The sequence below is a fragment of the Calliphora vicina genome, chromosome 4 (genome assembly GCF_958450345.1).
Source record: "Calliphora vicina chromosome 4, idCalVici1.1, whole genome shotgun sequence".
Lineage (NCBI taxonomy): Eukaryota > Metazoa > Arthropoda > Insecta > Diptera > Calliphoridae > Calliphora > Calliphora vicina.
In genome coordinates this window covers 120,178,497-120,202,527 of record NC_088783.1, presented here as the reverse complement: position 1 = coordinate 120,202,527, position 24,031 = coordinate 120,178,497, and the positions used below count along the sequence as shown (strand labels likewise).

Below are 24,031 nucleotides of genomic sequence, written 5' to 3'. Positions count from 1 at the left end.
AAATGTCTGATTTTTTTCTTTAAAATTCTAGCAAAATTAAGAATCTTTTAACAAATTTCTATCTTATGCTTATTATTATTAAAAATTTCCTATTATTTTAACATTCGATTAAAAAAAATTAAAAATTTCACTCCCTTAAGAATTTTATTCTACAAATTTTTAATAATTCTGTCTTCTGACTAACTCATCATTTAAAATGTCTATATTATTTTAAAATTCCTTTAAAAAATACTAATAAATGAAGAATTTTTCAATTTCTTTTTAAAATTCCCTGAAGAGTTTTATTTTTTTTTACTCCTTTGAACTTTTCTTTTAAAATGTTCGATTTTTTCTTTAAAATTCTAGCAAAATTCAGAATCTTTTAACAAATTTTTATCTTATGCTTATTATTATTATTAAAAATTTCCTATTATTTTAACATTCGATTAAAAAAAAAAATCAAAATTTCCCTCCCTTAAGAATTTTATTCTACAAATATTTTAAATATTCTTCATTAATAAAGAATTTTTAATAATTTCTGTCTTCTGACTGACTCATGCTTTAAAATGTCTATATTATTTTAAAAATCTTTAAAAAAAATTTTCAAAATTTCCCTCCCTTAAGAATTTTAAATTTCAAAATGTGCTTATGGCTTCAAAATATTAAAAATGTCTCTATTTGTTCAAAGATTCTTTATAAATAAAATAGTTTTTATCATTTCTGTCTTCTTCAAATTCTTATTTAAAATTCGTTTAAAATAAATGTGAAAATTTGCCTCCCTTAAGAATTTTATTCTACAAAATGTCTCTATTTGGATTAAGATTCTTCAAAAAGTCTCTATTTGTCTTCTCCTGACTGACTCATCATTTAAAATTTCCATAATAGTTTTAAAATTGCTTTAAAAAATGTAAAAATTTCCCTCCCTTAAGAATTTTATTCGACAAAATGTTTCTATTTGGCTTAAGATTCTTCAAAACACCTTTATATTGGCTTAGAATTCCCTACAAAGTCTATATTCTCTATAAGATTCTTCAAAATGTCTCTGTTTGATATAAAATTCTTCATAAATAAAACATTCATTCAAAGTTTCCTTTTTATTTTTAAAATTCCTAAAAAAAAAATTCCAAATTTCGCTCCATTAAGAACTTTAAATTTCCAAATGTCTCAATTTATTACAAAATTTTTAAGATTCTTCTATTTATCTAAAAAATGTTTGATTAGAATTGAATTTTTAGTTTAAATAACTTAGTGAGAGTTTAAATTCGTTTCTATTTTAAGGAATTTTTAAATTTTCCCTTCTTTTTTATTGTATATAAACTGAATTGTTGTTATACACAAAAAAAATCCTTTTTTTATTAGATTTAAATTAATTAAACATCAAACGGTTTTTGTTTTAATAATATTTCCATATTTTTTTAGATTTTTTTTCTATTTTTTTCTACGCTTACAATTATTAAACGCTAATTCAATTTGTTTTTTCATTATTCTTGCATGGTTAAACACAAATTCTGTAAAAAAAAGTCAATTTTTTTTTATTATTTTTCCCCATGATAGAAAACCATGCACACAACAACTCCCTTTTAAAAAATAAAGCAAAATATCCTGGCTTTATTGAAATAAACCAAAAAAAAAAAAAAAAAATTTAACAAAATATGACCTTGTTGATGATTTTTATATTGAAATCAAAAAAAAAATCTTGCTTTTGAATAACCAACGTCAATTATTGCATCATTTCATGGGTTTTTTTTCAAACGTTCAAACGTTTATTTTCATATTTGGTTTTTTGTTAAACACAAATAGAGAAAACACTTTGATTTATGATGATTTCAAACATAGCTGCAGTTTGAAAATAAAAATTCTATCAAAAGCGTATTAGTGGTTTTTAAACATAACTCTATATGTTTCTCTATGTGCTAGTACTAGTTTCTAATGAAAATTATTTCAGTCTTCAGTTAAATCCTTGCAAAAAACTAATCATACAAGTGGTTTTTCATGTTGTCAAACTGAAAGAATTTTTTGGTTTTCATTCATTTTTTTACTTTGAATATTTGTGAAAATTGTTTTACAATTGCCAGGATAATCGATTCCCAAAGGAGCAAACACTTAACAAACATAAAAGGTTGTCTAACATCCGCTTGAATGTTTATGAAAAACATTCATTCATTCCATTCATTCACTCCATCATTCATGCATTCATATTCATATTGGATGTTCTCTAGATCACCAGTGAGACTCCAACTCTACTTTTTGCAAGACCTAACTCCCTCCCCCTCTTTTTTTTTGTTATTTTATTATTAAAACCAGGAGTATTTATTCAAAACGTAACGTTTGAGTTGTCGTCTATAGGAAACGGAAATCAACACATGAATGACAAATGGCATATAACGGTTGAATTGTTTGATTACATTGAACCAATGTTGCAAATTCTACACAATAGTTGGAAATTATACTTTCAATACTACAGCAATAAAGAAAGAAAAAAACTTTAAATACCTAGAAAATACAGCAACAAGGAAGGATATCGTACAATATATTTCCAATATTTTTATTTTCCTTTTGGCAAGTGTTAGAGAAGTGTTAGATTTTAAGCCAAAGAAGCAGGAGTTTAAGGGAAGAGCTAGAAATATCAACTTCATTTTAGGATTATCAATGTTTTTATAAACAACACAAAGAAAAAATCTAATAAAAACTGTTTACAAAAACAAGGAAAGAGAAATCAAACAAGATATTCCAAATACCAATATTTTCTTTAAACTTTAAAGTTTAGTCAATTGTCACTTTAGTAGGAAAGTTTGTTTACATGGTTATTGAACGGTGTCTGTATCATTCTTATATTTGAAAAGAGAACAATTTTGCTTAATTCCTGTCATTGACATTTCTCTCTCCTTCTCTTGCCTTTATTCCATGAGTTTCAATTTAATAAACTTTAACTTCTTTAGAAAAATTCCTCTGCTTTTTTATGATAAATAATTTACAGTCATGTTAAAAATGCCTAAGCATTTGCCAAACACAGTTTATGACTTAATTTCATTTAAAAAAAAAACCTTTACTTCCACAGACAGATCAATAAATTGTCATAAAATCAAACACTGCAGGCAATTGACGGAATTACTTGCTCTTCCACTCTCCACTTATAAATGAACTCTAGAGTTTTTTGCAATTTCTAAAAACCATCATAAACTTTATTCCTTTTAATACAACACCGCTTGGTATTCTTTCTTAAATGGTCAGTCAGTCAGTCTTTTACACATCATTCTGTTTTTTTTTTTTAAATTTTAAGTTAATTTTTATGACATGATTGATTTTGTTTTTTTCTCCCCATTTTACCACCGTTAATGGGAAATTTATTACCCCTATTTTTCAGTACTAATTTCTTGTTTCGTTTTTTTGCTCATTTTAGATTCTGGTTTACCTCCTTATGGCACAGGTGGTGGTGGCCGTGATGATTCAATGTCTGATGAACGTATTGCTCATATTTTAAATGAGGCTTCTTCGTTAATGAAATCTTCGGGTCCCTCGGCCATGCATCATGAACATCAAAGAAGAGCCTCCACCATACCAGAAGATTCGCGCAGCAATGATGATTCCAAGTCACCACATCAGCCCTGCTCTTCGCCGTTTTACAAAGAGCATCACAGCAAGTCTCAGGGAGAGACAGTTATGCCGGGTCAGGGTCATTTACGTCCAGATGAGATGAATCCTGAAAAAATGGCCCGACTATATCAAGAGCTTATGGCTAGAGCTCCCCGGGAAGCTTTTCCAGGGTAGGTTTTATTAAATTTTATTTCCTTGAACAATTGATGCTTATTTTAATAGTAGTTTTTTGCTTTCTCCCTTTTTCAGTGGCGGTCTGCCTGCTGCGGCCGCTGGCATGGGTGCCAATGCCTTCCCCGGCTTGGCGGCCGATGACAATATGCGCATGGCTTTCGAGCGTGAAATGTCCAAATTGCAGCAACAACAACAGCAGCAGCACCAGCAACATGCTGCCCAGCCACCCAGCTTTGCCAACTTCTCTAGTCTCATGGCTTTGCAGCAGCAAATGCTGAATGGCGCCCAGGATCTTTCATTAGGCCCCGAGGACAAGCCCAAGGACACCAACAACAAGGTTAATGGTCAACGCAGCTCTTTTGAGGGTTCTCAAAACTCGCTCAGCAATCATGGCCAAACAACACCAAACGCCAAAGATTCAAACTCCTCCGAAGTGGAAAGACTTTATCCGGGCATGGTGAAATCAGAACAGGGCAACAAAACCCCCGCTCCCTTGCCATCCAGCAATAACTCCACCACCAATACCAACTCAGCTGCTCCCAGTCCTCTCAGCAACTCCATACTCCCGCCTGCTATGACTCCCAATGAGGAATTTTCAGCCACCGCCAGCCCTCTGCAGAGAATGGCCTCCATTACCAATTCATTGATTACCCAGCCGCCCGTACCACCTCATCACAATCCTCCCCAAAGACCCACCAAAGCCGTCTTGCCTCCCATTACCCAGCAGCAGTTTGACATGTTCAATAATCTCAACACCGAGGACATAGTGCGTCGTGTCAAAGAGGCTTTATCGCAATATTCCATATCTCAGCGTTTGTTTGGCGAATCAGTATTGGGTTTGTCTCAAGGTTCTGTCTCCGATCTCTTGGCCCGACCCAAGCCCTGGCACATGCTGACCCAAAAAGGCCGCGAACCTTTCATACGCATGAAAATGTTTTTGGAAGATGAAAATGCTGTGCACAAACTGGTGGCTTCTCAATATAAAATTGCACCCGAAAAGCTAATGAGAACCGGCAACTATAGTGGTTCTCCACAGATACCTCAGGGTTTGGCCAGTAAAATGCAGGCCTCCTTGCCCATGCAGAAAATGATGAGCGAACTGAAACTGCAAGAACCAGCTCATATCATGCAACAAATGCAGGCTGCTGCCGTTATGTCGGCCGCCATGCAACAACACCAGCAGCAACAGGCCGCCGCAGTCCAGCAAAGTCAACAGCAGGCAGCTCAAGCGGCTGTACAAGCTGCCCAAGCAGCTGCTGCCGCCCAGGCTGCCCAACATCATCAAAGCATGCTTTTGACCTCACCCGGTCTGCCTCCTCAGCATACTATTGCTTTGCCCGCAGCTAATTCACAGCCTTCGTCGGGCAATACCACACCAGCCGGTCCCACACCCGACAAGAAGCCCATGATGATGCCCATACACTCACCCCACCAAGGCAATGCCATGCGCAATATGCACCAGCATATGTCACCCACCGTCTATGAAATGGCCGCTTTAACCCAGGATTTGGACACTCAGGTTATCACCACCAAAATCAAAGAGGCTTTATTGACCAACAATATCGGACAAAAGATATTCGGCGAAGCCGTTTTGGGTTTGTCTCAGGGATCAGTCTCGGAATTATTAAGCAAACCTAAACCCTGGCACATGTTGTCCATTAAGGGCCGAGAACCGTTTATACGCATGCAATTGTGGCTGTCTGATGCCAACAATGTAGAACGTTTGCAGGTTTTGAAGAACGAACGCCGGGAAGCTTCAAAACGCCGCCGTTCCACGGGACCCAATCAACAAGACAACAGCTCTGATACTTCCAGCAATGATACCAATGATTTCTACACCAGCAGCCCGGGACCCGGCTCAGTAGGCAGCTCTGGAGCCCCACCCAACAAAAAGCAAAGAGTCTTATTCTCCGAGGAACAAAAAGAGGCCTTAAGACTGGCATTTGCCTTGGATCCTTATCCCAATGTGGGCACCATAGAGTTTTTGGCCAATGAATTGGGTTTGGCCACACGCACCATTACCAATTGGTTCCACAACCATCGCATGCGTTTGAAACAACAGGTGCCCCATGGCCCACCCGGTCAGGAAACCAATATACCCACTAGAGAGAACACCAATTCCACACCCTTCGATCCCGTCCAGTTTCGCATTTTATTGCAGCAAAGACTGCTGGAATTGCACAAGGAACGCATGGGTTTGGGAGCCAATACACCCCTGCCCTATCCACCCTATTTTGCGGCGGCCGCTTTGCTAGGACGCTCTTTGGCCGGCATGCCCGGCACCAATCCCCAAAACGCCTTGCCCACCAATGAGGCCGAATTACGGGCTCTCAATCAGGCCTTTAGAGAGCAAATGTCTGGCCTGGACTTGTCCATGAGCTCGCTGAAGCGAGAACGCCATGATGATTTCGAAGATGATATGGACGAGAGCCATAATATGTCCGAGAATGAAAACGATGATTTGGATGATGAAGATAAAACGAGTGACTATAGAAATTCGGTTTTAAACAGCATGAATGCCCAGCAATTTTTAAACAATATGCGTTCGAATCGCAGAAAACCAGCAGCACCACAATGGGTTAATCCAGCCGTGCCCACAAACAACGAAACTGAACGTATTATTAATGGGGTGTGTGTAATGCAAGGCGAGGAGGGCCAGCAACAACAACAACAGCAGCCACAAACTACAGAAGATCATCATAGTAAATCCCAGGAGCAGGAGGAAGACAATAATGATATGATGATGGAGAATTCATTGCATCATTCAGTCATGGAACCCGAGGTGGTGATCAAACAAGAAAAAGAAGACTGCGAGGAAGGTGATTTAGAAAAGGCAAACATTAATGAGGCAATGAGTAATGAGGAAAGAATTAAGGTGATACAAGAGGAGAAGCTAAGAATGGTGCGTGTCAATCGTTTAAGCCATGAGGAAGATGAAATTAGTAATAATGCAGCAGCAGCTGCTGCCGCCACAGCGTGGAATTATTAAAGAAAGCTTAAGAGAGAAAATATTTATAAAAAAACAAAAAAAAAATAAAGTGGTGATGATTAGTTTTAAGTTTAAAAGTTAAAAGTAGGAAATACTACTCTCTTTATAATTCTTTGTTAGTTACAGGTTAAACCAAAGATTTTTTAAAGAGAGCCAGATGATAAAGAGCAAATAAGCGAAGAGTAGTTTTTTAGAGAGAAAAAAGTGCAATGAAATGAATGTTTTTTTTTAAATTTTTAACTTAAATTGTGATTAAGTTTAGTTGCTTTTCTTTTCTTGTAAATATTAGTAAGTAAGTTAATTAAAAGAAACTTTTTCTAGGCGAAACAAAAAACACACAGGAGTATTATTAAAATTGCTTTAGTTTGAGAGTTTATTTTAGGTTATAATTTTTTTCTTTTGATTTCTTTTTTTAATAAACAAGACTGTAATTAAGACGATTTTTTTTTATAAACTTATAATTGAAAAATGAATTACTTTTTTTATATTTTTTTAAGTTTTTTTTAATAGCGTGTATATAGTTTTTTTTGTAAATATTTTAATTTTTAATATATTTTCATTTGTATGAGTTTTAACTTCCTTTTTGATCTCACATTTTTAACTAAAATATTACGAAAAAAAAAGAAAACAAGAAATTTTTTTATAAAAAATTAAAAAACTAAAAAAATTAAAAAAAAAAAATCCAAACAACAAACATACATACATATTTAAACACACAACAAAAAAAGGTAGTTAAACTTTTTATTATATAAGAAAAGAATCTCTTTTTTTTCCAAAACAATAATTATTATTATTATTATATATAAAATATATACAAACATAAAAATACTTGCCCTTAAGAATTAAATAAACATTAATTATAAAATTATTATTATTATTAGCTTATAATAGCATAAATTTCTTTAAATTATAAAATTTATTTTAAATTTAAACAACAAAAAAAACAAACAAACATTTTAGCATATCGTTTATTATTATTATAAATTAAAAGAAGAAAAAAACAAATAAGTTTTCCAAAAATGATTAACAATTTATGAATAAATATAAAAAAAATCCTAAGTTTTCCTAATTATCTTTAATAAATATATAAAAAATTAAAATAAATAACATAAATTTAACTTGTAAATAGTTAATATTAAGTTTTAAATTTAATAATTATTAGTAGTAATAGGCAGTAAGTTTTTATTAAATTTGAAAACAATTTTGTTAATTAAGCTTGTATTCTAATTTAAACAGTTTATTTTTAAAAGAAATTTTATTAAAACAAAAAAACAAATTTATTATGCATTTCTATTTTATAATTATTGCTTTAGTTAAAGAAACCTAGTTTTATTATTATAATTTTTATTCATTTTTAAATAAAAATCAACTGAAATTATTAAAAAATAAACAAAAACCTTACTTTTTATTTCTGTTCAAAAACAAAAAAACACAGAGGAACCAAAAACCTCGCATAAACATTTTTTTATATTTAAAAAGAATACAAAAAAACAAAAACTAAATTTAGCCTCTGTCTTTAAAAAAAAATAAAAAATTTTGAAAATTTTTCAAAAATTTAAAAAAAAACCAAAAAAATAATAATATTATTAAAAATAATATCATAAACTTATAAAATAAAACCTAATTTTCCCTAAAATATAAAAAAACAACACGTACGTAATACATAATTAATAAATAAATAAAATTGAAAAATTCAACAAAAAACAACAAGCATTTTTTATTTACATAAAAATTAAAAAAACCCAAAAATGTATAGAAGAAAAAAGGTGCTAAAAATTAAAAAAAAAACATAAATAAAATAAACAATAACAACATAACAAAAAATACGTAATTTATTAAAATATAAATAAATAATTATATTAAAAAAAGTGTAAATATTTAAAAAAATCTCAAAACTTAAACCAAAAACAGGCACATTTTTCTTTTGTTTTCAAAAATATAATTTTTTTTCTAAACACTTTTTGTATATAAAAAAATAATATAAAAAAAATCTACAAAAAAAAAAATATTTTTTTTCAAAAATAATTTATTATTATACAAAATATAAATTAACAGACCATATCATTATTATATTAAAAATAAATAAAATAAACAAAATATATATAAAACAGCAACAAAAATAACAACAAAAGACAAAATATAACAAAATTTTAAAAAAAAAATTCCAAATTTTTTAAGAAATTTAAAAAAAAACTCAAAATTTTAAAGAAATTTAATAAAAAAAAATTCAAAATTTTAAAGACATTTAGAAAAAAATTCAAGCTTTCAAAAAATTTAAGAAATTTAAAAAAAAAAAATTTCAAAATTTTAAGACAAATTCAAAATTTGAAAGAAATTCAAAAAGAAAGCTATATTCGGATGAGCCGAATCTTATATACCCTTCACCAAAGTATAAATTCAAGACAAATATTGAAAATATTTTTTGGAAAAAAAAGTTTGCCGAAAAATTTCAGTTTAAAAAGTATTTTTCTCGATTTTGATCCATTGTGGGTCCCAATTGCAATGGCGTTTTATACGTCGTTGAAAAGGTCTTTGAAAAATCTATCATTAGATATCAATACTGTCCATATTAATGGCTAAATATTTGACGTAAAAAAGACGTAACCACTAAATAAATTATATTTGAATTCTTCTATTGATTTCAAAAACTTATTTAACTTATGCTGATTCAAAACAAATATTTAGCAACCGAACCGAGAGCATAGCTACGGAAAGTTAATTTCAACAATACAGACGTCTAAATGGATATGGCTAGCGACTCCGCTATCGATTATGGGGATTTATGTGGTCGTAAATGAAAAATGTAAACATGTTACTCATGGTGAAGGGTATAAATATTCAAAATTTTTAAAATTAAATTTCAAAGCTTTAAAGAAATTAAAAAAAATTTTAAATTCTAAAAAAAATTTTTAAATAAATTCAGACAAATTTTTCAATTGTTAAAAAAATTTAACAGAAAAATTCGAAATTTTAAAGAATTTTTATGAAAAAAATCATTATTAAAGAATTTTTATGAAAAAAATCATTATTAAAGAAATTGAAAAAAAATCAAAATTTCATTGAAATTTGAAAGAAAAATTCAAAATTTCATTGAAATTTGAAAGAAAAATTCAAAATTTTATTGAAATTTGAAAGAAAAATTCAAGAATTTTTATGAAAAAAATCATTATTAAAGAAATTGAAAAAAAATCAAAATTTCATTGAAATTTGAAAGAAAAATTAAAAATTTTATTGAAATTTAAAAGAAAAATTGAAAAATTTTATTGAAATTTAAAAGAAAAATTAAAAATAAATCTTCAAAATTTTATAAAGTAAAATTTTAAATTATAAAAAGTTTCAAAACTTTAAATAAATTTCAAAGAAAAATATTCAATTTCAAATTTAAAAGCATTCCAAATTTTTAGAAATTTAAAAGAAAAATTCAAAATTTTAAAAAAAATTTAAAAATTTTAAACATAAGTAAAAAATTTTCAAATGTTAAATAAATTTAAAAGAAAAATTCGTAATTTAAAGAATTTTTATGAAAAAATTCAACATTATTTTAAAGAAATTGAAAAAAATACAAAATTTAAAAGAAAAATTCAAAATTTTATTGAAATTTGAAAGAAAAATTCATAAATTTAATGAAATTTGAAATAAAACTTCAAAATTTTAAAAAGTAAAATTCAAAATTTTAAATTATAATAAAATTCAAAACTTTAAAGAAATTTCAAAGAAATATATTCAATTTCAAATTTAAAAGAATTCCAAATTAAAAGAAATTTAAAAGAAAAATTCAAAATTTTAAAGAAATTGAAAAGAAAACTACAAAATTAAAAAAAAATTCAGCATTTTATAAAATTTTTTAAAAAATTCAAAATTTTATAGAAATTATAAATAAAAATTCGATTGTCTTTAAAAGAAGAATTCAAAAAGAAATTTAGAAAAAAATCCAAATGTTAAAGAAATTCAGTAAAAAATTTCTAATAATAAAGACAAATTTTAATTAAAAAGAAAAATTCAAATTTTAAATAAATTTATAAAATTCAAAATTTTAAAAAAATTTAAAAAATTTTAAAATAATTTAAAATTTTATAGAAATTTTAAAAAAATTTAAATTTTAAAAAATCCATATTTTTCAAAAAATTTAATAAAATTCCCATTTTTTTGGTAATCATTCATGTCTCTCTTACAAAATAGAAAAGCAAAGATTCAGACTTCCTTTTTGGTCCAAAATGTTATAAAAAATTTCAAATTTTTACTAAAACAAAAAAAGTTATTTTTCAACAAGAAGCTAATATGCCCTTAAACACAAGCTAAGAAAAGGCATACAAACAAATTCTTGACAGTCCGCCCAAAAATAAATAAAATTATACATAAATAATTAAACACACAAAATACTTAATGATTTAAAATATAAAAAACAACTAAAAACAAAGAAAATTTTTGTAAAAAAATAAGAATATTCTAATTTTTTTTCTTTAATCAATCTTGATTTTTGTTTAATTTCCATAAAAAAATTAATTAATTTTTATTTAGTTTTCAATAATAATAAAATAAATATTAAACAAAAATATATTATTATAAAAAATAAAAAAAAACATTATGTAGTTTATAACAAAAATAAAACCCACAAATATATATAAATATATTATGATGATGTAGCATATAAATTTAACATATTATAAACAAAAATAAAAAATAAAATAAACGAAATCCCCCAAAAAAAATAGTGTGAAAGTAAATTAAAATCAAATTAAATTTAACAATTAAACTTAATTATAAAAATTAAAAATAACGAAAAAGAAATTTAAAAAAAAAATATTAAATAAATACACAAAAATATTGTATGAATAAAAAATACTTACATAAAAAAATTAACAAAATTATTTATTTAAAAGGGTGGGAACAGTTATTTAGGAAAAGAAATATAAAAATTTTTCTGGGCTTTGCGTTTTTGAAAATTTTAAGATAAATATTTCAAAATTGGCAAATTTGGGGGCACTATTACCTTATAAAACAGATATTTTTTAAAATATTGCCAGCCACATTAAAAAAATACTAATAAAGTTTGGCGAAAAGGACACTAGAATTTCAAATTATTTCTAGAATATTTAGAGCTAACGGCATTAACGATTATATCGGTTACCGTAATTTTGCGGTAACGTTAATTGCAGTTAATTCGATAATGGTAGTTGAACTAGCTAAAACGGTATTTTAGGGGTAACGGTAACCAACCTTGATTTGTTTAAACAAATGTTTGGCATCCCCATAAAAACAGTTATATTTATATAATTTTCTTGTAGTAGAATCAAGAACCCTCTTTGTTTTCACTCAGGCAGGTTAAACAGTTTGGTAGTTAATAAAGTGTTTATCGATAATACAGTTTATTGATAATGCAGTAATTCACCTCAGGTAGTACCGTTGTTTAGCAGAGACATAAGAATAACAAGCACCGCAGAACTAGTGTTGGAAAATTAATTTTGGAGTGATGGGAATGAAAATGAAAGACAAATTAGGTGGTGAAAGAAAATCAAAATGAGGTGAGTGATGGAGGGATTTGTTTCGTAATAAATTTAGAAGGGTGAGGAAGAGTATGATGGAATTACATATTCAGGTTCATGAATCAAATAACAATAAATGTTTAAAATCGGAAACACTTCCGAAGTAGTGATTTTACCCACCATTTAGGGTGACAACTAGTTACACATAACTAGCTAGTTATTTTAATTTAATTCAATTCACCCTTTTTGATTACAATGAGACATATACTGGTTAAATAACGTCAGTTACCTTACTAGCTACCTAACTGGTAACTTGATCAGCTACATAACTAGTTATTTTTACAATTACGGGTGCTTATTCACCCCAAATAGTCAGCTAAAAATACATATCACAGAAAGTCCAATAAACATTTGCTAGTAAACAAATCTTCCTTCGAGAACTCTCCAATTGTTTGCTTCTGGTGGTTAAAATAACTATTTTCTAAAGTGCAGTACAAAATAAACGTTTAAAGTGATTTCACTATAGGTAGAGACACTAAAGAGACTATTGACTTCAGGATATGTTACAAGGGATATCATTATACTTAAGCAAACATAAAAATAAACTGTATGAGAATTATATCAACACAATTTGTATAAATTTATTCACAAAACATTTAAAGTGACTACACTCTAAATTACTTAACACACTTAAGTGACAATTGTCTTAACGCTAGATTACCTGGGATGTATAAAGTAATCAATTGTTTAAACATATTTTCTCATATGGGTTTTTGACAAACAATTTATGAAATTCAAAATTTCTACAATATTGTTACGAAATTGTACTTGAATTCAAATATAACGATTTTAAGGGCTGATTTAAAAGTAGCATAGTGCTTTCAAGTAACAGTGCTGTAATGGCAGACTGCAACATATCTGTGGGCATTGTTAAATAAAAGCTTTCAGTTGATTTGATCGTAAGTTGGCAACGCTGTATTCGAATATTCAGTTAAAGAACACTGTAGAAAGTACACCACAGATGGCGTATGATCTAGAATATTCGAACTTTGACAGTTAAAGAGCTTTCTAGATGGTAATGCAGTGTTATAAATAGTGGCAGAGGTTGCAGTCGTGAGTTGAGTTGATCAGAGACGCTTTTCGAAGAAACATCATCTAAGTGCCTTAAAGTGTGGTGTGTTTTTCAAGTAAATTCGTGTACATTATAAATTGTGTCTGTAATTCTGAGAATTTATAAACGTGTATAAAAATTGAGTGGCTATTTAATTCTGTTGTTGTTGTACATTTTAAATAAATAAAGAGTTGTTACAATTTTCAAACTACTAAACGGCTTTTATTTGCAATAAAAAGTATCCGGTTTATTTAAAGGAAATAAACCAGCGTTTTGAAAAGGTTAAAACGTAACAATATTCAACTTTAAATTGATCTATGTTTGGACTCGTATAAAATTTATGGATTTGAAATTTAGACAATTTTTAATTTTAATTTTTTTTTTGTTTCAAATTTTTTTTAATATTGTTTGGAAAATATTGCAGCACTATTTAAACCAAAAGTGGAAACTTTAAATAAATTGTGCAACCACTTTTTAAAAGTTCTTTGATTTTGAAAGAGTTAAACTTTTGTTGGGAACATCGAAAAATTGCAAATAAGTAAGAAGGGCCATCCTAATAAACATGTATTATTAGTATGTATGTTTTAAACAATAATGAATGTTGTTGTTATTATTATATATTTTCAACAGTTGTACAACAACAAAAGAGCAGGGCTAGCAGAACTGAGTAGATAGTATAATGGCAACAAACGATTGTTAAAATAAAAATAAATACTCATTCGTACCCAACAACAAACAACAACAACCTTTTTTATTTATATTAGAATGAACATAAATAAACAAAAACAAACCAATACCCAATTCAATTACAAGCAAATCCCAGTATAACGAACGATATGTTTGTTGTCGGTCCCATTCGTTAAACCGAAAATTTCCTTATATCAAGATTTTTTGTATACCCTACTCCAGTATTATGTATACCCTACTCCAGTATTATGTGTTATCTTAATCACTTGCTACAATTTGTTCGGCCCAAGGACGAACCTTATTGAAACTGGCCCATTATTTCACCTAGCCCCCATACAAATGTCCTCCAGAAATTTGACTTAATCGGTAATAAATGATTAACTTCCGAAAATCACTTTAACGTGCATAAATCTCTTAAAAATATTGGTATCCTAATAAACTTTAAGAAAAATAAGTAATAATAAAACCATCAAATTTCATGGCGATCGGTCCATAATAGCTCATAAGGCCCACTTCCGAAAATCATTCAGGAAAATAATTTATTGAAATTTTAAAAGAAAAATATGTTTGCTCATTTATTTACTCAGTGTCGGACAAGCCCAACCACACTTTCTTACTTCTTTAGTTTGTCAAAGTTAAAAAATTTGGCTCTACTTTATATTGGATTTTCATTAAAGTTAGATAGATTCGTTATACCGGACTTTAACTGTATTTGTTTTGATGTTTTTTTTGCAAAAAAACACTGTTGTTATTATTTTTGTTGTCGTAGAGAGGGTAGAGAGGACGTTGGATGGATATGTGCATCAGGGATGGCATATGACATTTGAAAATTGTACCAATAGGCCTCTATAATTGTACTTTTTTGACCATAATTGCATTCTTTTTTAAAATTGGAGTATTACGAGGAATTATTTTTTTAAATGTTTCCTAAAAACAGAACAAATACTAAAAACGCAATGCACTGATCCACGTAAAAGTTCCATATTTGCATAGCCCTATAAGCTACTGAAATACATTTATGTATTTTTTGTAGATCTTCTCAAGGACTATTTATGTAGGTACATATGTATATTTTAAATTTCTGCTCATTCGGATAATAAATGGATTTTTGGAGATTTTTTTTTTTAAGTGCGACACGAAGTTACTAATTTTGAGGGGCCAACCACTTGCCCCATTACAAAGTTCAACAACTGTAAATCAACTTGTAAACACCTCAGCTCTAATATTGTAAATTTGTTCACGATATTCCCGGGATACCAAAAAAAAACGTTTCTAAACCACTGGCTTTGTCATCTAAATAATTGATTTTTTATAAAAAGTTGCTTAACGTTGTATTTAAATTATATAAAATGAAAAAATTTTCAGCTAAAAATTTTAAATGTTTATTTTTAACAAAAATCACTGGTTTTAATATTTAAATCTTAAAAAAAAATATAAATCTAAAGAAATTCAGTAAACAAAATAATTTTTTCTAAATATTAAACTCACCTGAACTTTAATTTATGTTCACCTCCTTATTTATTGGTATTTATTATATTATACATGTTAAAATTAAATTCCCGTACCGATTCCCGTTTTATTTACACTATGTAGAGTACTGTGCCAACTCTATTAAGCTTCCTTAATCAATTAAAAATAACAATTTTGTTTGTGTAAAAAACACTTTACACCTTTTTTTGCTCTGCTTTTTTTTACTATTGAGATTTTGGTCTCATCTTTTCATTGATTCTTTTTTACTACAGACAAAAACACAAACAACAACACATTTTAATACGCAGCATCACGCGACATACAAGAAAAGACATGCCTGAAGGGCTTATGTTTAAAACAACAACAAACACTAATCACTACTTAATGCAACAACAACAATATTTAATGCACACACATCGTATTGATACGAGTACTTTTTTACTTTTTTTTCCACTGATTTTAATTTAATAAAAACTTTATTTTATCACTGATGTTTTATAATTTTTAATAGCTATTTCTATTACTTACACTAACACTTTTAATATTTTATGATATTTTATTAATTACACTGCACTTTCACTATAATTAATGACGAACAACACGACGAGAATTTTAAAGCGAACGATTTAAGTGGAGGCCGTGTAAGAACTAAAATTTTTGACAAACAGAGCAGGGTTACCTGTTCAAAAGGAATTCTATTTGATGGGGGAATTTTATTAACAGGATATTAATTTAATGGCAGAAAGCTATAGGAAGGGGGGAGGGAACTGATGTATATATTTTTAAAGGTTACAATTCCAATTTTAACATTTATGCTCCATATTCATATCCAAATAATAATTTCTCCATAGATGTTTAAATACCAGAAAAATTTTCTGATGTTAAACTATTTCATCGATAATCCATATCCTCAAATCCCAATTTTTTACATTGTCAAAAATATGTTTAAATGAAATTGCCAAAAATTTAAAAAAAAAATCTGATAACTTCTAAATGAGTATTACATGATTTCTGAAATTTCTACATTTTTCATTTGCGATCCCACAAAGTACATATATATATTCTGGATCGTTATAGATAGCGGAACCGATATGGCCATATCTATGTATATGTTGAAATCAAATTTCCATAGCCCCCAAATAACTTACATACATACATGATTCATGCATCAACAGTTTCAAATCGGTTGCTATTTAAAATCGACAAAATCGGCCCACAAATGGCTGAGATATAAGGAAAAAACCAGGACCTCGATTTTTGACCTATTTGTGCTCTATATCTGGATTACTAATATGGATATCTAATAATAGATATTTCAAAGTCCTTTGCAACTACATATATAAGGCCATAGTAAGTTGGACCTGCAATGCGTCAAAATCGGGAAAAATATTTTGTAACCCGAATTTTTTTTCAGCAAACAAAATTTTTTTTTGTCATAAAATTTAATAAAAATTAAAAAAAAAATTTAAATAAAATTTTAACAAAAAACTTTGAAAAGAAAAATTAATTTTTTAATTTAATTTTTTTTTTTATTTTTTAAATTAATTTTTTTTTCAGCAAACCAAATTTATTTTCATAAAATTTAATAAAAATTTAAAAAAAAATTTTGTAAAAAAAAATTAAAAAAAAAAATAATTTTTTTTACCTTAAAATATTAAAAGTTTTTATTTTAAAGTATTATTTGGTAATAGCTCTCTTACTTGTTTAATCTACAATGCTTTATTTAGTCTGGTGACCGATTTGTTAGAATAGCACCAAAAAAAAAGTACAATTGTACCAACTTTGCCATCCCTGATGTGCAGTGTTGTCATATGGGTATTTTAAGTTTGAAAATTGCATAAAATTTATTTTTTGTATCCATCGCTGCAAGTTTTTTTTTTAAAAAATCCTCAATTTTATTAGATTTTCTATACAAAATAACAATTCTAAAATTTTTTATATGAATTTCAGCATTTTTTTCTTGAAAAGAAGTTCTGGTAACACTGGATATGTGTGTACGGCATAACAAGTGTTCCTTAACAATCCCATTTACTCTATAATATAATTAGTGTTTTATACCGAGACCAAAGATGTGAGGATCCATTAGGAGGATCCCCTCCTAATCCTCTCCTTTTCTATTTGCTAATTTTTACTCTTTGCAAGATAGGTTATCGCTTTGAAATGGTTAAAACGGTACGTTAACTAATAACGGCATTTAAAAAGAACGGAATTTACGATTATATCGGTAATGGTATTTTAGCGGTAACGGTAATTTCAATTATTACGGTAACGGTAGTCAAGCTGAAAAGGTATTCTGCTTCTTTGATTGCAGAATATTAAAACAACATAAGTTGAGGAAATTCTAGGTACATATGTATTTCGGTAACGGTAACTTAGCGGAAGAATATTTTAGGGAATAGAATATTCAAAAACATTAATTCGGTTGGTTAATTTAATTCGTTCAATCATTAAATTTGTTTTTTTGTATTACTCTAAAATTTAGAGTCTAAATAAAAAATATTTTCATTCTTCAATACAGCAAAAATTAATATTCGGTTTCACTGCCAGTTTTTTTTTTAAATAAATGTTTAATGAGAGAGGATATGCATGCAATCATTAACATTATTAACATTTTTGCAATTTCAATATATATTCCGTTATGACCATCCAATGCCAACATTTTCCAGAAAACAACCGAACTACTTAACAGGCTGTCAGCATTTGGCAGTTAGCTATTATTTCATTGAGTCTATTATACAATTTTATAGAAAAAAATTCAAACAAAAATAACAAGTAACAAGCACAATCAACAAACAAACTGTAGCTGAGGCCCCATATATACTCTACTATATAAATTCATTATACGAATATACACTTGTTTGCAAATATGTTGATAGTATTTATGTAGTTAATAGTGCCTTTTATTATTACACATCTGACACTCTTTAAACGATGCTCTTGGATTTTATTTTAATATTTGGAATAAATGAAATTAAAGCAGACAATATCTGTCCTATCAATTCATATTTGACGCAAGTACTTCAACACATAACCTCCAATTATTGATCATTATTCCAAGACGATAATTTGAACTCTCCCATAGATCAGCTTTAAGATTGGAATTCATCGCTACAGCACTGTATCTGGTAACATCTGAAATATTTGTAATTGTAACATACAAGGGAGCAGTGTATTACCTATGATTATTCATTTAATTTGCATTGTTTTTGTATTAAAATTACGAACTGCATTCTGAATACATACATAGTTGTTAATTTGTTAAAGAAGGCATAAGTTTAAATAATGCGTTTAGGAGAGGTAAGGGTGGTTATTTATAAAATAAGTTTATATTTGTGACTTTTATAATATACATTTGCAAGCCCATATTATGGACCCTTATAGAGTGACAATTTTGTTATTAGGGTTCTACAAAATGAATTTCGCATAATCGGGGAAAATAAAGTGTCTTCCAATAGGGACTTCCGAAGCTACATTTGTCGAATTGGCTGTCATTTATTCAGTTTGTTTTGTTTAATCATCATGGACGGATATATCGTTCAACAACACGTACAAATGATAAAATTGTTTTATCAGGTTTGCATCTACGTTGGGACTCCGTAAATACCTACAATTGCAGCTTAGTTGGGACTCCGTACAGATTTACGATTTCAGCTAAGTTGGGACTCCATAATTACATACGATTTCAGCTAAGTTGGGACTCCATAATTACATACGATTGAAGCTGAGTTGGGACTCCATAAAGAGCTACGATTGAAGCTAAATTGGGACTCCAAAAAGACCTACGATTGAAGCTAAATTGGGACTCCATAAAGAGTTACGATTGAAGCTGAGTTGGGACTCCATAAAGACCTACGATTGAAACTAAGTTGGGACTCCGTAAAGACTTACGATTGCAGCTAAGTTGGGGCTCCATAAAGAGCTACGATTGAAGATAAGTTGAGACTCCATAGAGATCTACGATTGAAGCTGAGTTGGGATTCCATAAAGACCTACGATTGAAGCTGAGTTGGGACTCCATAAAGAGCTACGATTGAAGCTGAGTTGGGACTCCATAAAGACCTACGATTGAAACTAAGTTGGTCTCCGTAAAGACCTACGATTACAGCTAAGTTGGGGCTCCACAAAGACCTACGATTGAAGCTAAGTTTGGACTCCATAAAAAGTTACGATTGAAGCTGAGTTGGGACTCCATAAATAACAACAATTGAAGCTAAGTTGGGACTCCAGAATAACCAACAATTGAGGCTAAGTTGGGACTCCATAAAGACCTACGATTGAAACTAAGTTGGGACTCCTTAAAGACCTACGATTGCAGCTAAGTTGGGGCTCCACAAAGACCTACGATTGAAGCTGAGTTGGGACTCCATAAATAATTAAGTTGGGACTCCATAAAGAGGTACGATTGAAGCTGAATTGTGACACCATAAAGAGCTACAATTGAAGCTAAGTTTGGACTCCATAAAGACCTACGATTGAAGGTAAGTTGGGACTCCATAAATAGCTACAATTGAAGCTGAGTTGGGACTCCATAAAGACCTACGATTGAAGGTAAATTGGGATTCCGTAAAGACATACGATTGCAGCTAAGTTTTCCATGGGGAAAAAAGGCTTGCAATATGGGGTACTCAAGTGAGTTTGGTAAAAAAGATATTGTTGAGAGTTATGTGCCTTTGAAGTTCAAATTATTGTTTTACTAAATCTTGGAAAAGTCATGGGTTTGTTATTATACCCTTCACCATGAGTGGCAAGAGTAAATATAAGTTTGTCATTCAGTTAGTAATTTCTAAATTTTTAATTAGCGACCCCACAAGATCGTTACAGATAGCGAAGTCGATATAGCCATGTCCGTCTGTATGTTGAAATCAACTTTCCATAGCCCCTAAGTAACTTACATACATGATTCATACATCAATATGTCGGGAAATTCTTCCGGCTCGGTTGTTATTTAAAATCGACAAAATCGGCCCACAAATGGCTGTAAGGAAAAAACCGTGAAAATCTAGATTTTTGGCCTATTTTAGATCTATATCTTGATTACTAAGTCATTAATATAGACAATATGGATATCTAATGATAGATATTTCAAAGTCTATTCCAACGATATATATAATGCTATATTAAGTTGGACCTACAATGGGTCAAAATCGGAAAAAATATTTTTTAACCCGAATTTTTTTTTTCATCAAAAATTTTTTTAGGCATAAATTATTTTTCCAAAAAAAAAAACTTTTTGAAAAAACTTTTTTAAAATAAATTCAATTTTTGTATACCTAAAAATATTTTAAAAAAAATATTTTTAAGTATAATTTGGTGAAGGGTATATAAGATTTGGCACAGCCGAATATAGCTCTCTTACTTGTTTTTAAAATCACAAATCCCGGGATTAAGAAAACCCGAGACAGGCATTCCTAATACCTATATATACATAGTATATTATCTCAAAACTTTACAAAATCCTGACATCCCATGCTAAATTTGTACATACTTTTTGTGTAGATTTCATCAACCAACCAATTTTGCATACAAAACAGGGTATATTGATAAATTTTCAACTGCAAAAGTGGGAACTGCCCCTTACACATCATTACAATCTTTTTTTTTAATGAAATCAAAAAAAACTTAATTGAAAATTTCAAACACATCCTCTTTTCAACATTCATTCATTCCATCTCTATACATTGTCATTAGCAACCAACCAGCCAGTCATCATCATCATTATTCTTAGTACTACTGACTTTACGCTGAATGTTTAATAATAATAATGACAGCCATCATCATTATTACAGAAAAGAGAACACAAACAACATCATCATGCATAAATACAATGCACACGCACACATTTAACAATATTTATGCAAATGATTATCAAATTCGAACAGGAACACAGCATTTGCCAACACAATGCGCCAAAAACCTTCTTTTTTTTTCTTTCTCTCTTTAATCTGAAACTTCTTTCTCCTGCCCTGCTCAATTAATTTAAAGAGGTTTTTTCGAAACGTTTACAGATGATGTTAATATTTCACTTATATTGAAAAAAATCATGTGTTAAAGGAGGGTGGAAGGAGGCTAAACTGCAGAACCACAACAAAGAATGATTGGTGTTTATGAGTAGTGGAGTAATAGTGTGTGATGAAGATGAGTTGGCCGAATGACCAGGGGCATCCATCTATCTAGTTTATACCGTTTAGATGTGTATTTGTGTTAACAGGATATTTAATGTTCAATTATATTGATTAAAATTAAAGCAAATCTCACAATTCAATGTGAGATTTATATGAAAAATGTATAAGGACTAAATATTTTTAGGGTAAAATTCTCCAATTTCAAAACCAGTCACATAACCAGTTCTGTTTAAGTTTCCATCCCCCTCGGGAAATGTAACGGAATGGATGTAAATTATGGTCAAATTTTGTTTTGATGTTAATGAGTGGGAAAAAGGATGAACAATTTTTTTTTATAAATGAAAGGATCCCAGAGAGCTATATTCGGCTGTGACGAATCTTATATATCCTTCACTAAATTATACTTTAAAATAAAAATTGTAAATATTTTTAGGTAAATAAAATTTAATTTTTTTTCAAAATTTTTTTATTTAAAAAAATTTTCGATTTTGTTGATTTGAAATAGCCAACGAACTGGAACTATAGCGGATATATTGATGAATGAATCATGTATTTAAGTGTATAAAATAATAACGTTACTAAGTGACTGACTGCTTCAACATCGCCCAGCCAAAATGTAGAGACATGAAATTTACTTTTTGATTTTTTTATAATAATGAACCGGGTTTGCTAGTTCTTGAATAAAATTTGTCTATAATTTAATACTTTTATTAATTGTTTTCTGTTTTACACATCTAAAATTATTTAATTTATAAAATTTTACTTATTTTTATTAAGAAAACTTAATTTACTTACTCTTTGTATTTAAATCTCACAAAATGTTCATTATTTACTTGACATTCCTTTACTTTACTTGACATTCACGTAAAAACATTTACGACCAAAAGACTTTATACTCCAGCTCATTTCTTAAGGAGCTGCTGATTGGTATTTCTCAAAAAATAAAAATATGTATATGAAATTATGTTTTCCAAAACATGTTTCAAATTGTTTTGCCCACTATCGCCTTGGAATCGGCTAAAAAGTAAATGGCTTGCTGTAGTTCGTAACGTATTTGTGGTCGGTATTTTTTATTAAAAATCCACTTTCAGCAAATGAACTTTTCGATTCCAAGGCTCCAATAGCTTAAAATTTTCCTATGTATTTCAGAAAATGCATTTGAAATGCATTTGAACACAAATTTTATTTTATTATTAAAAAAGTTCACAAACTGAATCTTAATCACTTAATCTTACCTGGAAATCACAAAGGTTCTTCTCTGAAGCGAGCAGTTACTTCCAAAATTAAGTTGTTCTTGGTTCGAGTAACAACAAAAACGTAAAAAAAAACTAGATAAATATCTAAATATCTTTTTTAATCTTTTATTTTAATTTTTAAAAACGGGTTGATATGTGTATGTACATATATGTATTAAAATATTAAATTAAATTTTTTTAGTAACTTCTACTAGCTTCTTCGAAGCTTCTTCTAACACTGTACTTTTTTTAAAATGGAGTTAATGGTTGATAATGTGTATGTATATTAAATTAAATTTTTTAGTAACTTCTACTAGCTTCTAGCTTCTAACACTGTACTTTTTTTTAAAATGGAGTTAATAACGTTAAAAAACTAGAAATAATAAAATGCTACCAATCTGGCAACTTTATACTCCGGATGTTCCGGCTGACATCAGCCAATTGGCTGACATCAGCCAATTGGCTGACATCAGCCGCTCACATGCCTGTGTAATTCTTATGGGATTTTTTGGCTGATAGACCCCCCAATTTCAAATCGTAAAAACTTCATATAAAAAAAATGGTTTGGTCATTAAATAATTCTGGCAACAACAATTCACATTAATCATTGTTTTGTTTACATTAAACTTTAATGTACACAAAACAATCATACTACTACATCAATGCATCATAACAATAAGCAAGAAAGAGACCACCATATTGTTTTTTTTATTTATCTTACCTACATACATATCTACATGTAGTACTCAAGTAAACACACCACCATTCATACATACCTACACTGTTATTTACATTTGTTTGTTGGTTTGTACTTGCGCATGGGGAAAAGAAAAATTGTTTTCGTTAAAAATTAGGTCGTCGTGTGCCAGAAATTTCTGTTCGCCTAGTCATGCATCTAGGGCAAGTTCCTAGAATGGTCGGCCGGTTTGACTGCAAAACTAAAAAATCATCAAACAGCAACAACAAAAAACCAGTATGTTTAGTAGTAAAAATTTGCAATAACAACAGAAAAGTACTAAGGGGAAAACAAATAAACAAACACAGCAATAACAAACATCATGTTTTTTTTTGTTGGTAGGATTTTTTTTTCTCTTTTTGTTTTCGTTTTTTCTGCTTTAGCAGCCAACAACAATGAATGAAAGCTTTTTAGTGAGTTTTGTTGGTGTTTATAATGATTTTTTTAGTTT

The 24,031-nt window shown here is 29.1% G+C and overlaps 1 protein-coding gene across 2 annotated transcripts in view; it reads left to right on the top strand.

The window, feature by feature from the left end:
* Positions 1–7,252, top strand: part of cut (homeobox protein, cut) — a 99,103-nt gene extending 91,851 nt beyond the window's left edge. The window contains exons 6-7 of one of the 2 annotated variants that reach the window (XM_065508209.1): positions 3,380–3,743; positions 3,799–7,252. In XM_065508209.1, the coding sequence (XP_065364281.1) occupies positions 3,380–3,743; positions 3,799–6,736 (3,302 nt within the window). In that variant the 3' untranslated portion in view covers positions 6,737–7,252. The remainder of the gene's footprint in view (positions 1–3,379; positions 3,744–3,798) is intronic. The other variant, XM_065508210.1, reaches the window with a different exon arrangement.
* The last annotated feature ends 16,779 nt before the right edge of the window (positions 7,253–24,031 follow it).